This window comes from Epinephelus fuscoguttatus, linkage group LG12 (genome assembly GCF_011397635.1).
Source record: "Epinephelus fuscoguttatus linkage group LG12, E.fuscoguttatus.final_Chr_v1".
Classification (NCBI taxonomy): domain Eukaryota; kingdom Metazoa; phylum Chordata; class Actinopteri; order Perciformes; family Serranidae; genus Epinephelus; species Epinephelus fuscoguttatus.
In genome coordinates this window covers 35,902,081-35,916,811 of record NC_064763.1, presented here as the reverse complement: position 1 = coordinate 35,916,811, position 14,731 = coordinate 35,902,081, and the positions used below count along the sequence as shown (strand labels likewise).

Here is a 14,731-nt window from a genome sequence, read left to right as displayed (position 1 = left end):
AGAGGGAAGGTAAACAAAACACAAAGCACTCCCTCCTGCTCATGAAGTGCATTGCTGTGAGTGCATGATAACAACTGAAGGTGACCTCAATGAGTGGATCAGCATTTTTTTTATCAACTCAGAGATTTCCTTAACTGGATTTTGGCAGCTGGATGGTAGTAGAGCGAGCACCTTAGGGAGTGCAACAAACTACAACTGGAATTGTACGAGGAACAAAACTCCACTACAATTCTGTGTGTGTGCGCCATCTTACCAGCACCTCCTCAGACTGGTGCAGCAGGTCGCAGGGTGGCTTGATGGGGCGGGGTCTGGTGGCCAACCAATACGCCAGCACTGCAGTCAGAGCGCCGATGCCCACCAGCGTGGAGGTCGGCAGGGATCGAAAGAACTGTCCCAACTCATCCATCTCCGGTATCCTCAGGCCGCTCATCATCTCCTTGGCCTGCATCTTCTCCATCAGGGTGGAACTCAGCTCTGCAGGAGAGAGAGAGAGGACACTCTTTGACTTGTGGTTTTTGAAAACAATTTTGGCACTTTGTCATAAAGAATGGAATACTAAATTGACACAGTGGAAAAAAAACATTTTGTGTCCTCCCAAAATAAAGACAAGGAGACAGTGGGCCCCTGGGCACAGACATGCAAAAGATCACCACAACCTCGCCTATATAAGAGCAAGACACACAGACTTTGTGGTGGTTTTTACCTCTCCTTTTTTTGTGCCTCTTTGTAGTTGTTTTGTGTCTCTTTGTAGTCAATCATTGTCTCTTTGTGGTTGTTTTGCCCCTTTTTGTTGTCATTTTGTGTCTCTTCGAAGTAATTTTGTGTCTTTTTCAGTCACTTTGTGTGTCTGAGGTACTTGTTTGTCCCTTTGTATTCGTTTTATGTGTCTTTGTGGTTGGTTTCCTTATCTTAGTAGTGACTTTGAAGCTCTTTGAAGTAATTTTATATATATTTTTTTGAAATTTTTGTGCCTCTTTGTTGTTGTTTTCCCACTTTTTATACCTTTTTTGAGTCCCTTTGAAGTAATTTTGTGTCTTTTTCAGTCACTTTGTGTGTCTGAGGTACTTGTTTGTCCCTTTGTATTCGTTTTATGTGTCTTTGTGGTTGGTTTCCTTATCTTAGTAGTGACCTTGAAGCTCTTTTAAGTAATTTTATGTATTTTTTGGTTGTTTGCCCCTTTTTGTACTTATTTTGGGTCTCTTTGAAGTAATTTTGTGTCTTTTTCAGTCACTTTGTGTGTCTGAGGTACTCTTTGTAGTCACTTTATGTCACTTTGTGGTTGTTTCTCTATCTTAGTGGTGACTTTGAAGCTCTTTGAAGTAATTTTATATATTTTTTTGAAATTTTTGTGCCTCTTTGTCGTTGTTTTCCCACTTTTTATACCTTTTTTGAGTCCCTTTGAAGTAATTTTGTGTCTTTTTCAGTCACTTTGTGTGTCTGAGGTACTTGTTTGTCTCTCTGTAGTCATTTTATGTGTCTTTGTGGTTGGTTTGCTTATCTTAGTAGTGACTTTCTACCTCTCTGAAGTAATTTTATGTATTTTTTTGATAATTTTGTGTCTCTTTGTGGTTGTTTTCCCACTTTTTATACCTTTTTTGAGTCTCTTAGAAGTAATTTTGTGTCTTTTTCAGTCACTTTGTGTGTCTGAGGTATTTGTTTGTCTCTCTGTAGTCATTTTATGTCTCTTTGTGGTTGTTTCCCTATCTTAGTAGTGACCTTGAAGTAATTTTATGTATTATTTTTTTATCATTTTGTGTCTCTCTGTGGTTGTTTTCCCACTTTTTGTAGTTACTTTGAGTCTCCTTGTAGTTCCTTTGCATCTCAGTCTTTTGAGTCTCTTCCTCAATGTTAGATATAAATTTGAGTGACATTTTGCAGATGAAGGTTGGGGGGCCTGACACTTTGGCTTGTTCAGTAATCCATCCATGAATGTAAAAAAATTAGAAGGGATTTAAAATCAGTATTTGGTTGTGATTTTCAGTTGCAGTTTTTATGCGTCCTGGTATGATCAGTCAATACCTAATCAATACCCTATTAAGATGACTGAGGTGTGCCAGGAGAGATATTCAAATAATGGCTTTGAGGTTTGTGAACCACCGCTGTTGCAAAATAGAAATAATCTGAAATTACACAGCAGCTGTTTTTCCTAAGACTGATTTCTAAAGGCTTGAAGACAACAGCAGATGAAGTGCTCATGTGGGTTGCAGTATCATGGTATCCAGGAAGGTGCTCTTTGGTCAGGACGTGTAGTACAGCTTGAAAAAAACAAAATCCAAGGCAACTCTTCTCTGGTGTAAAAGTTAAAAGGCCTTTATTAAATGGCTAGTTCATGATGAACATTAATATCACCAACATGTTTCGGCCATGCTCACTGGCCTTCATCAGGGCATAAAGCTGCAGGGTTCATAGGTGGCCTAAATGAGGCCCTACTCAGACATGGGTGGAGCTAATCAGCACTCCTTTTGCCAGACTGCAGGCATGTAAGCAAAACTTCCACTACACAATGTATTCATAACTAGAAACCTGCATAATAGGGCCAGTAGGCAAACAATGAGAATATAACAGATATAATTAGAAAAAAATCACAATAAACCATCAATAGGTCAAATTCTATAAGGAGAACAAAAAAAATACATATATATATATATATACATAGACTCCATTCAGAAGCAGAAGTAACATATGCAAATTTCTATATGATTTCTAAAGGCATTAAGTTCTGCGAGCTGATGATATGCAGATAAAAAAAAAAATGCAACTATGACTGGGCAGTAGGTTTACAGTTTTGATTTGTCTAACTGCATATTTAAGTAGTGCAGGGGGAAGCCCATACATACAGTCTCCATACTGTATTTTCAAAACTAGACCCTCCAACAAGTTTCCCAGGGTTGAGTTTAAACCACTTTGAGCCAGACGTGTCTGATAACAGCATTTTATGAATAAATTTGACCTCACTGCTCCACCTGTGACCTGAAACGCATGAATGTAATTGAGGGGTCTTCCCCCGCATTCTTGCTCTTACAGTAAAAGCCGCTCAGAATAGATTATCTACACTACAGCAATGAGAAGTGGTGGGACTAAAAAGACGAAGATAAAATACACACACACACACACACGAGCCGTGAGATGCATAATTTATATGAGGGGGAGGCTGGCTGCAGCGCTGACTGGAGGGTTTCCTTCCCTCCCGCGGGAAATGAGTCAGAGACAGCACCACCTGACCGAACGAATGGCGTAGGGGCACTGCTGCAGCTAACAGCCAATCAGAATCACTTCCTGTCTGCTAGCTCGCTCTCTCTGTCTCCCACATGCACAGAGCCACAGACCAGTGTGGCTGTTAGGCATAAATACTGTATGTGAGGCCGTGGGAACGCTCACTTCCTCATTCACCTGTTATTTTGAGTCGAAGCACTGTTATTAGTTTACTAAAGGGAAGCTGAATAGTATGAACCCTCAATAAGGTGAAAGTAGGTTTGAGGAAGCCAGATGCATGACTTTCAAAACCAATGAAAACTAAATGCAAGACTGATTTAACCAAGAACAACAGGATGAGAAACAAGCCATCTCTGCCTGATTCACGAGACCTGATGAAGGTGGTGTAAACAGGCTGCTGACAGCCAGGACTTTAAAGATATTGAGGTCATGAGTCTAAGCCCCCTTCACCCAGAAAATATTGACCAGACATCAATAGTCTATTTTTTATTGGTATTATCAACATTGTGTTTATTTAGTATCATTTCTAGAACGAAACATGTGTGAACACCTACTTCCCCTCTCCTGATTGGTCATTGCTGTCAGTCTCACAGCCTGTTTATGCCTCTAGAATAACATCATCTGTACATTGTGCTGACCAATGTCCTTCATTTTTTCCACACTGCAGTTATCTTTGCATCAATGCGAGCCTCTTCCTTTGTTTCTGTCAGTGTGTGGGCAATTGCTCTCTGACATGGTCCCGGAGGCATAGATCTCAGCGGTGACATATGTGACACAGCTTGCTCAATATTAAGAACGTGTGCATTTCTCTGCCTCAATAAAAACATGAAAGTAGTGGAAGACTTTTTTTAAACAACGTTCCATTTCATATGTGTGTCTGCTATTGTTGAAATGAAACCTACATCTTTCCATGCTGATTTTGGCAACACACATCTGAAGCTATCTTTATAGAAGTGCAAACTCTGTCACTATCCTTTGAGCCAACATGAAAGCATAAATGACAGCCCTCTCTGGCAGCAGAAATATACTTCTTTTATCTATTTATTTTTTTACCAACTTAAAAGTAAAACATACTGGAATCAGCCTGTAAAATCTCCATGAAACTTAAGTTTTGAATTGTAGAATTTAAAATCCCCTCAGGCTGCTAACATCCCCAAATTCCCAGGAAAAAAACTGCAGTGGACATGAGCACACTGAGTTTAAAGAAATACTGTAATTAGCCTGTAAAATTTCCATTTTGTCAGTTTTGAAATGTAGAATCCAAACTCCCCTGAGGTTGTTAAAAGCCCCTAAATTCCCATAAAAATGACATGTCCTCAGTGTCTTATATAGGCAGTGGTGTCACCAAGGGGAGGCCAGACTGGGCCATGGCCACCCTGATACAATTGCCCCACCCCTCTACCCCCCACCCTCCCACTGGTCCCCCTCGTGAATATATTCAAAAATAATCGGAGGCCTCTGTGTGGTGTTATAAACTTGAGTAGCCTCATAAGTGTTTTGTTCCTTACAACCCATGTTGGCCATAAAATTAAAGCTGTATATAGCCCTATACAACGAGCTTATTTGAAAAAAAAAAAAAAGCTAAAACCCTGAAATTCAGTTATGGCTTTTGGTTTTGGCGCGCCACCCCAAGATTTTCAGTGGTCCCATTTTGCTACCTGCTTGGAAATTTGCTGGGGGCGCCACTGTCTAACAGCTGACTAAACACAGCCGCAAAGAAGACTTTAAACTATACTGGAAAAGTAAATATCTGTTTTTTAAGATACTTTAACACTCGCATAGCTTTGCACAACAACACATACAACAAACAACTGTGCTCCTTCGTGCTTGCAGATTAAGGTAGATTAGGAAATGTATCATAGGTTAACAAAACATAGGCGTTATCATCACGGTTCATCATAACCAAAAATATGCATTACTACCAGTCCAGAGCTATGATTGCGTGCCAGTGTAGTTTTCAGTATCTCAAAGATCAGAGAAGGTGCCTCTGAAGAGTTCAGCTAAATGCTTTGTTATATGTCTGTCACGATATTTGATCATGGTTATATCTAAAGAAAGTTAAAGAAAGAAAAAATAGAAAAAAATACAATGAAATCAAATGCCATCAGTTAAATTCATCCTTAACCTTGTTTGCTGTGTGTGTTGTCGTTTTTTGACAAATGAATTACACTTAAAATACAAGTGTAAGGAGGTGGGAAAGAGCAGTTACACTTAATGGATAGTGAGAAGGCAACCAGATGGTGCTCAGGGAAGAAGACAAAGGAAGAAAGGAAAGGAATGTATTTCTTTAAGAGGCATAATATTATTACATGCGTTGTATTAACATGATATCAATATTTCATTTTTAATTTTAATTTAATTTTCATTGTGACATCCCTATTTTGTAACACCCTGAGGGAGTCAACTACACCCACAGAGATAGAAATCTATTCTATGACTACAACACCAGCATATAAATGTCAATGCATGTTTGCACATGCTGTCTGTCCACACATCAGGGGTCATCATCATCATCATCATTTGTCAAGCAGCGCTGACACATAAAGTCAAGTACGGTAATACAGCTATTGCTCATCATCTCCACTGCTTTGATTCCAGTCAGAAGCACAGTACCTTCAACTGCTCTGCAGTGAATTCCCTGACGCTGCTTTCCCAAACTTCTGCTTGGGCTCAAATCCTCTTAAATCAACGAAACTAGAGTTTCGGTTCAAACAGAAACTATCACCTGTAACTGAAAAACCACAGCGCGACGGAACCCTCTGATGTGTCTGAAACCAGTAATGTGCCTTTGACACCACAGAACTCTTTGCTTCTCTTTATTTTTTACTACATTGATCTGGCATTTCCTCTTTTTCTGTTGTCCCTTTTTTGTCAGTGCAGTTCCAGTAATCTTGACGGGGGAATCAGAGTTGCTCAAGTGCTGGGAAATGTTGAGTGTGATATAAATTTAATAGAAACCACTTGAGGATGCTTCTGATCTAAAAGTAATGGTTGTGGCATGCATATGGGCGTTGTAGCAGTCGCAATGTCAGAGTTAATTCTGGGATGAAATGTCCAGCACTGTTGAGTGCACTGAGCGCCCACTGTGCGCCGCTGGAGTCTGTCTCACAGTTAGGTTTAATTATTGTAGAGACATGGCAAATTAGAGACATAATCTGGCACCGTTTCCAGTGTCTGGGGTGGATTAAGACCAGTTTTCTTGACAACAGAACATGTCAAAAGTAAAGTTAGAAATGTTAAACCTGGAAACGAAGTTCTTATATAAAAAATACTTTGAATATTTGATCATAATAATTTAGGGGCAAAGGCTTATTCACTTTAAATGTTAAATATGTTAAATATGAACCTACCGTTGGGACAGGGTTAGCGTAGCTTAGCATAAAGACTGTTAACAGGGGTAAAAGTTTGTATGGCTCTGTCCAAAGATAAAAATGAGACCACAAGAACTTTAAAGCTCACTAATTAACAAATAGCATATTGTTTATTTAATTGGTACAAAACCACTAAAGTAGAAAGCACATTTTGCTGGAAGGGATGCCCAATGTCAAACAGGGTGGGTTTTGGGAGACAAAACACTGCATACTAAACACTGATCTATCCATATTATTTCAAGGACATGTTGAGTTTCAGGCCAGGCATCCTGATGATTATACGCACTATGTTTGGTAAAGAAAAAAAAAGACTTATAAGGTGTTGGTTACTTCCTGAACCCCCCACAACACAGGAGCGGACAGATAAAGTAAATTATATTTATGTTATGGATAAGATTACTTTCCCATTTTGTCCTCAGAAAATGTGTTAAATAAATTCTGGACCATGTGGGCAAATATGTAAGAACCTTACGGCCAGATTTTGTGGAGGTATCAAATGGATGACCTCATAATGTTGTTTTATTTTAGCAAACTTGATTGATTTCCAGATTTATGAAACCAAGTCACATAACTTGGACTCGAGCCAGACTGAAATCACAAATTTGATTACTTTAGATTTGACAAAATCAAAAAAGACTTGGTACTCAACTTGGACTTAAACACCACTAAATTATGACTTCACTTGGACATAAGTCCTTTGACTTGAAAACACTTGATACTTTACCCCAACCCCAAAGATTAAAAAGTATGTTATATAAAAAGCATGCCAAGAATCAATTCATTTCCTTTCATTTTCTGAATCAGCTACATTAACGTTCTTCATTCTCAGTGTGTCGACACTTTACTCCCCAGCTTGGTTTAAACCAATTTGACAGCGTCCAGTCAAGTTGCAGGAGAGAATAATAATGAAGAACTAACTTTACGTTACTGAACGACAGTTTGAAAAATGATAGTGAAAGATAATTTCGTTTGTGTACAAAAACTACGGGGTGGACAAAAATCAAAACAAAATGAATAAAAAACCCCAGACGCAACAACTTCCAACTTGAGCTTGAAGTCGCACAGAGACCAGTAAGACGAGGCTAATATTAGCATAGTTAGCGAGCTGGGTCCATGTCATTGGTCTGACAGCCCATTGATCCGACATCCCATTAGTCCGACGGTCTGCGGTGCTGAACGGCTCCAGGCGGGCGTATTTCTGCCTTGATGGTGCTGGGTCAGCTGGGAAAGGCTTGAGGCGGAGCAGGCTCACGGCTTATGTGTTTGTCACTTTCTTTTTCATTTTAACCCACACCATGATCTTTTCCTGACCCTAACCAAGTGGTTTTTGTGCCTAAACCTAACCAGACCTTAACCACAGGGCATCATGATGATTTCGGAACGGACTTCGGAACAATGGGTTTAATATGGTCGGAACAGTGGGATGTCGGACCAATGGGCAGTTCCCAGCAAGATAACGCTTAGCTAACATTAGCTTAACAACTGAGTAACATTTCAACAAACTTGTTTTAACAAATAAATGCACATTTTAAAAAGCATTCATGATTTTTGTACATTGATTATATTATTACTCTGTTGTTAAAATGGCACTGCATTTGGTTAAGAGTGCCTTACGACTTGTTTCAGACTCGAAACTCAACATCTGGACTTGCCTGTCTTGCAAAGACTTGAGACATACTTGGGACTTGCAAAACAATGCCTTGGTCCCACCTATGTTGATTTCTGCTCTGTTTTTTTTCCTCAAGTCTCCCTCCTGACATATGTTTCACTGCTCTTATGCGCACACTTTATCTCTTGGAAAATGTACAGTTCTCAAATTTTAAAAAACCTGTGGACAGCAGGAGAAATAAAACTGCTTCTGTCCTAATAAAGGTTTTGTAAAATAAAGTGCTGTCTCAAAACAAAGGCAATTTAAGATTTTAGCTGGAGTTCTACAGTATTTCTTGCGGTCTATCCACCTGCCCAGTACTTCTGTGCAGTCTCTCAAGCTATAGTTCACATTGCGAAATACAGTTCTGTTTATGATTAATGGACATGCATTTGTATAATGCCTCTCTAGTCTTCCTCTAAAGGTGCTTTTACACTTCACGTAACAGTCACTCATTCACACACACACAGTTATACACTGGTGAGACTACCATACAAAGTGCCAGCGGCTACAGTTAACATTCACACGCCACAGCCGTCGAGAGCAATGGGTTCAGTACCTTTACCTCAACACATTAATTAATTAGCTTTATAATTGTTCTGATTTATTGATTTGCACAGGACAAGTGAATCTTTTCCTATCGTACACTTTATTTTCCACATCACACTACCTGCATCTCACACTGTATTGTTCCATATTACTGTGCAGCCGATCAATCTGAGCAGTTCTGACAGGAAGATCGATGACAAAGCACCAGGCAGGCAGCTCACCACAGCACACACACACACAGACAGGATAATTTCCATGTTGCTGTCGTGCCAACAGCACATGAACAGCTGCACTGTGCCATAAAAACAAACAAACAAACCTCAACGCTATCAACACGGGCCGCCGCCAACATCAACCGAATCCACCATGCTTATCACCTCTGATACAGAAACACTGACCTGACTTGTTCTGTAACTGTGGAGTGACTGTGGACTGTCTCATAAGTAATCTGATAGTGCACACTGGATGTATTGCCTGATAATGAATGCATTTAATCTTCATGATGATCACTTCTGAGATGATTTTGAGGCCTTTATGTTTGAGATAAATATGTTGAGTCTGATAATGGCTTTCTTAGTGGGTGGTCCATAATTGAAGTTCGTCATTTTTCTCAGATTAAAGTTAAGTTGCCTGACACGTGCAGATATCTACAGAGACATATTGGCGGGCTCAATGAGGATGTTATAATTTAAACTCAAATTTGCCAAATAAAAATTTCTCAGATACACCAGCTTGTTTTTGCTGAAACCTGGAGGACGGAAGTATTTTGGCATCTTTGTTCTGTTCTGGTCCTGCTTGTAATAAAACTTTAAGGCACTGAGCATGTTGACAGATGATGCACTTATTTACATGCTTTGTCCGCATGCTTGATTGATTTCGAAATCACAGTACAGTCCAAATGTTTTCTATAAAATCTGTGCATCACTCGGGGAATCCTTTAATGAGAAGTTGGCTGCTTAGATGTCGTACATGTAATGTGGCTAAATTGTGTTCAGAGGCTAATGTGGTCTGGCTGCAGCGGTGACAGAGCCACTGTGGATTAGTTGGTGTTTGAAAAGAGTCGGAGGAGGAGAAGCAGCACTAAATATAGACAGACTCCATTACCTACTGACACCACTGTGCAGAAAGCTGGAATAGGAGAGGCTGGATTCGGCTTCACTCAACCTTACAGACGTAAACACAAAAACATTTCAATGGTTGTGCACAGACACAAACACAAAAACAAGCATCAGTAACAAGAGTCAGTAACATCTGATTTTATATTTTATTTTGTTGAGATCAGGACCGCACTCCAATTTGAATTTTTAATATTGCCACACCAAAATTTGAATTGGAGTGCCGTCCTGACATTAAGGATTCAGCATCTAGTCTTAAAGGTTTAATCATGAGTGAGAGCGTTGTGTCTTTTTTTTTTTTTTTTTTTTTTTTTATTTTGTTGCCCATCTCTGCATCCAGTCCTGTCTCCTAAAAACAGGGCCAGAGCTAGCAAATTCAGGACCCTGGGCAAGCTTCCCTGGCCACCAGAGCATGTGAGTGGAGCGGAGCTGAGCGGGGAGCGGAAGGATTTTGTGTTGAGCGAGGAGCGGCTATTTTTTTTTTTTTTTAAAAGGTGGAGCGGAGCTTTGTCTCTCGCTCCGGTCACTCATGCCCCACCCAGAATGCATCTTCGCACCTGCGCACACCCACACTATTTTCTTTCAAAACTATGGAGTTTCCTGTGTACTTCAGAAAGGAAACTGAGAAGAGAAGCAGCGGTACCTTGGAGAACGGTCCCTAACTGCGGGGAGAGGCAAGAGGGCTTCGGAGGTCGGCCGCTTAACCTGGTCCGTCTCCTCTACACGACTTATTTCCACCCTGCCGGCAGCGGTACCGTGAAGAACAGTCCCTAACTGCGGGGGGAGGGGAGAATCTACCAAGCTCATGTTTTATTTGTGAAAAGAAGATTACAGGTTAGGGTAGTATGACGCAGTTTTTTTGAGCGGGGTGGTGAGCGAGTGGAGCGGGATAAAATTTATGATGGAGTGGAGCGGAGCAGAGCGAAGAATGCGCAGAACCAAGCGGAGTGGACGAGCGGCGCAAAGTGACAGGTCTGCGAGCGAGGAGTGGAAATTTTCACCCAGTCCACTCCACTCACATGCTCTGCTGGCCACCCCCCAAAAAATTCTATCATATTTCATATTTATTGTATTTACCACAAATGAGAACAAGAGCTAATCAACCCAAATAGACAGCAATAATGATAAATAAATAATAAGAGAATAATGTATGTGCAAATTTGATGTGTTTTTCTTTTATTCTATTTTATTTTAATGCTCTCCACACACTCCACTCACTGAACTCACTCATTAATGAAGACTTTAAGGTAAACTGCATTGCCAGGACTAAAGGTGGTACCCCCTGCTACTGATCAACTGTTGGCATTAGATCTTTGGATCTTTTTGCCCTCTTATTTGCTGAGAATCCAGTGTGGTACACAAATGTAGTGTTTCACTACCTCAAAGCAATGCTTTCACTAAACAAAATCCAGGCAGCAATTACATTCTCACCACAATGTAAGTAAGAAATTCAGCAGCATATAAATGTCATTTCCAGGAGACAGGGTTGCAGCGTTTGCGTAGGCATGAAACACATATTTTGGAAATTAACAAAGCCTATGGGACAACATCAGGAAATAATCCACATCTGCTGACTCATCATTGTACACCCACTCCTGGTATCTGTTTGTGATGGACTGAGCACAAAAGTGGAGCCTGCAGGGTTAAATGGACCAGCGTGTGATACAGTACAGACATGCTGGTGCTCAACATCCAACCCGCCATGACACAGCCTGACAGCAGCAGGAGACCCACAGCCTTGCTGACACCTAATTGGCCTCCAGGAGAGATGCAAACATCTAACTGCCCATCACTGTCTCTCTCTCTTTTCTGCTCTCGTCTGCATTTTCCTTTAAAGAAATCTTTTCTTATACTACAAGATATAAGACATGAGAACAAGACAGGGCAAGAAAGGTTCAGGGCAGAGTCTGACCTACAAGAGTTGTAACCCTAACGCCAACTTCTAATGATTCACTGAAACCACATATGCTTCACTGAAATGTTTCCTCTTAAAAAGTGATGTCAGACTGTTGCGAGACAGAGCGAGGGTTGAGTTGAGTGAAAGGACTTAAGAATCAATTAGCCCTCCAGTATACACAGTGGCTATGTCCCATTTTAGCGACTGATTCCATCGAAGTATGGAGCTTTAGTCCCAAAAACGCCCCAACAGCTTGAAAAGCTCATCTAAGGAATGCAGTCATCTTTTTCCCCAACACATTCTCACTCTGACCTCGTCACATATTGTCGTTTGGTTATGGACTTCCTATGTCAAGATATGACGTGCAAGGTTGGCTGTTGATGTCCTGGGACGCCGTGTCAACTTCTGCCTGTTACATACATTGTCTTCTTTTAAGATACACTTTCATTTTCACAGGAAATGTACAGTTTGCATACAGTCTCTTTCAAAATAAACGCACTACATTGGTACAACACTGCAAATTTTTTTCCCTTAAACAACATGCATGTACGCACATGGTTACGTTTAGCCGACACATGCATGTGGTTTCATTTAGGCAACAGAAGCTGGCTGGGTTTAGGAAAGAAGAACAGGGTTTGGCTTTGCAATCACACAGGAAGCGAACACCAGCCTCCCGGGTGAAAGTTTGTGGTTGTTTGATCCATCCACCACCGCTCCCACCCACCCTTCTTGGACTTCTGTACCCTTAACTATTGTTACATATCATGCCAATGAGAAAGGACAGCTTTCTTCGTCTGTATCTGACGCCGGAAGTCACTGACCAAGACGACTTCGACAACTTCGGAGTGAGACCAGGTTGCCTTTTCCCCAATTTGATGACAACTAGTGAAACCTTCCCTCAAGGTGACTCTGTGGTGAATTCTCTGAAGGAGGTACATTCAGGCCTCTGAGGGCCACATGTTTGTATGCAGCCACTGAAATTGGACAAAGATTCAATCTTCATCTCTGTCTTAGAAATCTCAGAATGAATATCCAGTCACTCAAATTGGATTTTGTTACCTTTTTTTTGATGGAAGAAATAATAATAATAATAATGTAACTTAATATTATGAGATAGGTCATGTGTTTAAATTTAGATGACTATCTTAAATAAACAGGGTCATTTGCTCAGCTGTTTCAGCCTCCTCTTCACTACAGCCCATGGCTCTGTTTCCAACTAGCTGTCCTGTAGTAACCTAAATAATGCTCCCCAGGGACACACACACACACACACACACACACACACACACACAAACAAACATGCACGGACACATACAGGTCTTTAAGTCCATCCTTCCTGTTGCTTTCAACAAAGATTGTTGCTTCAGCTGGCGTGACAGAGGGATAGCAGGTCAGCAACAACAATGACCTTTATCAGCTTGCAAACTCAAAGACCTCTCTGTTTAATTTGTGAAATCACACCATAAAAATCGTCATCGTCCCTGCAGCAGAAATCCTGTTGCATTTACAAATATTTGTAAAGGTAGGTTGACTTAACGGGACAATCTCTCTAACCAGAGACTTGGCCATTGTTTTGCAAGTCACAAGTAAGTCTCAAGTCGTCACACTTGAGCCACAACTCAAAACTAACAAGCCCCAAGACAAGTCTAAACTCAAGACCTAAACTTTGAGTTTTGAGTTCTTTTTAAATTTTTAAAAAGACAAGGTTATCAAAAAGTTACTTAGCTGCCGTGGCTTGCTGTTCTTTGTGCAACTGTGCAAACGTTGAATCAAGTCGGAAGTTGTTGCGTCTCCATCTGTAATTTTTGACCCAAGTGTTTTGCATACTGCAATTTGTTCTTTGTTGACGACCACTTAGGTTTTGTATGCTAACAAAATTATCGTTGGCATACTTTTTGCTAACTAGTGCTCAGTAACGTAATGTTAGTTCTTCGTGGTTCTCTCCTGTAACTTGATTGAATGCTGTCAGATTGGTTAAATCAAAGTGTTGCTTTGTGAGGAATGAATCGTGTTAATATTAGCTGATTGAGGAAATGAAGGGAAATAAATTGATTCCTGGCACATTTTTTAATACCATACTTTTTGATCTTTGGCTTTAGGGGAAGGTACCACGTATTTTCAAGTCAAAGGCCTCAAGTCCAAGTGAAGTCATAAGTCACTGGTGACTTATCTGGTCCATGTCTTTTTTTGATTTTGCCAAGTTGAGTCTAAAATCATCAAAGTTGGGACTCGAGTCTGACTCAAGTCCACGTCATGTGACTCGAGGCCACACCTCTGCCTCTAACCACCGATCCACAAAAAAGATGCATACATTTGCCGAAGGGAAGTTTGGGAGTCCTTGAGTGTAATCTGCCACTGTGACGCAGTAACAAAGGTTTATTGCAAGACAGCGCTGCAAACTTGTAGTTAAAATACATTTGAAGACATCACAGCTATCTCCATGACAACTGAATAAACTCCAGCCACTGATGAAGACCTTGAGCATGTAGAAAGTTCAGAAAAAGCTTGTAAGTGAATATCTGATTAAGTCGTCTTTTGTACAACTGTATCTTAAAAGTCAACTTTCTCAACAGAGATACATTTAGATGGTTTGATAGCTTTAGTTGTCTTTTCGTATTTAGTGACTGATGCTTTAGTTTATAGAAGCTTTTTTTTTAGATAATTTCCTGGTATTTTACCCGCGATACTCAAGAATACCATCTGTCGTCTGTCATGTTTTTAAGAGTACTGTAATGGAAATCTAAAATCTAATATAAAGTGAGTTCTGTCAAGACAGCCTAATTTATCAGATAAAACAGAATCAAGTCTGGGGGAAAATGTTGGAAATATTCACGAATGAAAATGATTTAAAATATCTGGCGCAACATCCGTCAATGTCTCGCTTGGAGACGTCAATATACACTTGGCTGGAGAGCCTGAAATATGTGCACAGTCAAAC

General features: G+C 40.4%; 1 protein-coding gene across 1 annotated transcript in view; it reads right to left on the bottom strand.

Annotated features, from left to right (window-relative positions):
* acsl6 (acyl-CoA synthetase long chain family member 6) overlaps positions 1–14,731 on the bottom strand; it is a 48,990-nt gene that overhangs the window by 29,270 nt on the left and 4,989 nt on the right. The window contains exon 2 of the mRNA XM_049592384.1: positions 254–474. Within this exon, the coding sequence (XP_049448341.1) occupies positions 254–474 (221 nt within the window). The remainder of the gene's footprint in view (positions 1–253; positions 475–14,731) is intronic.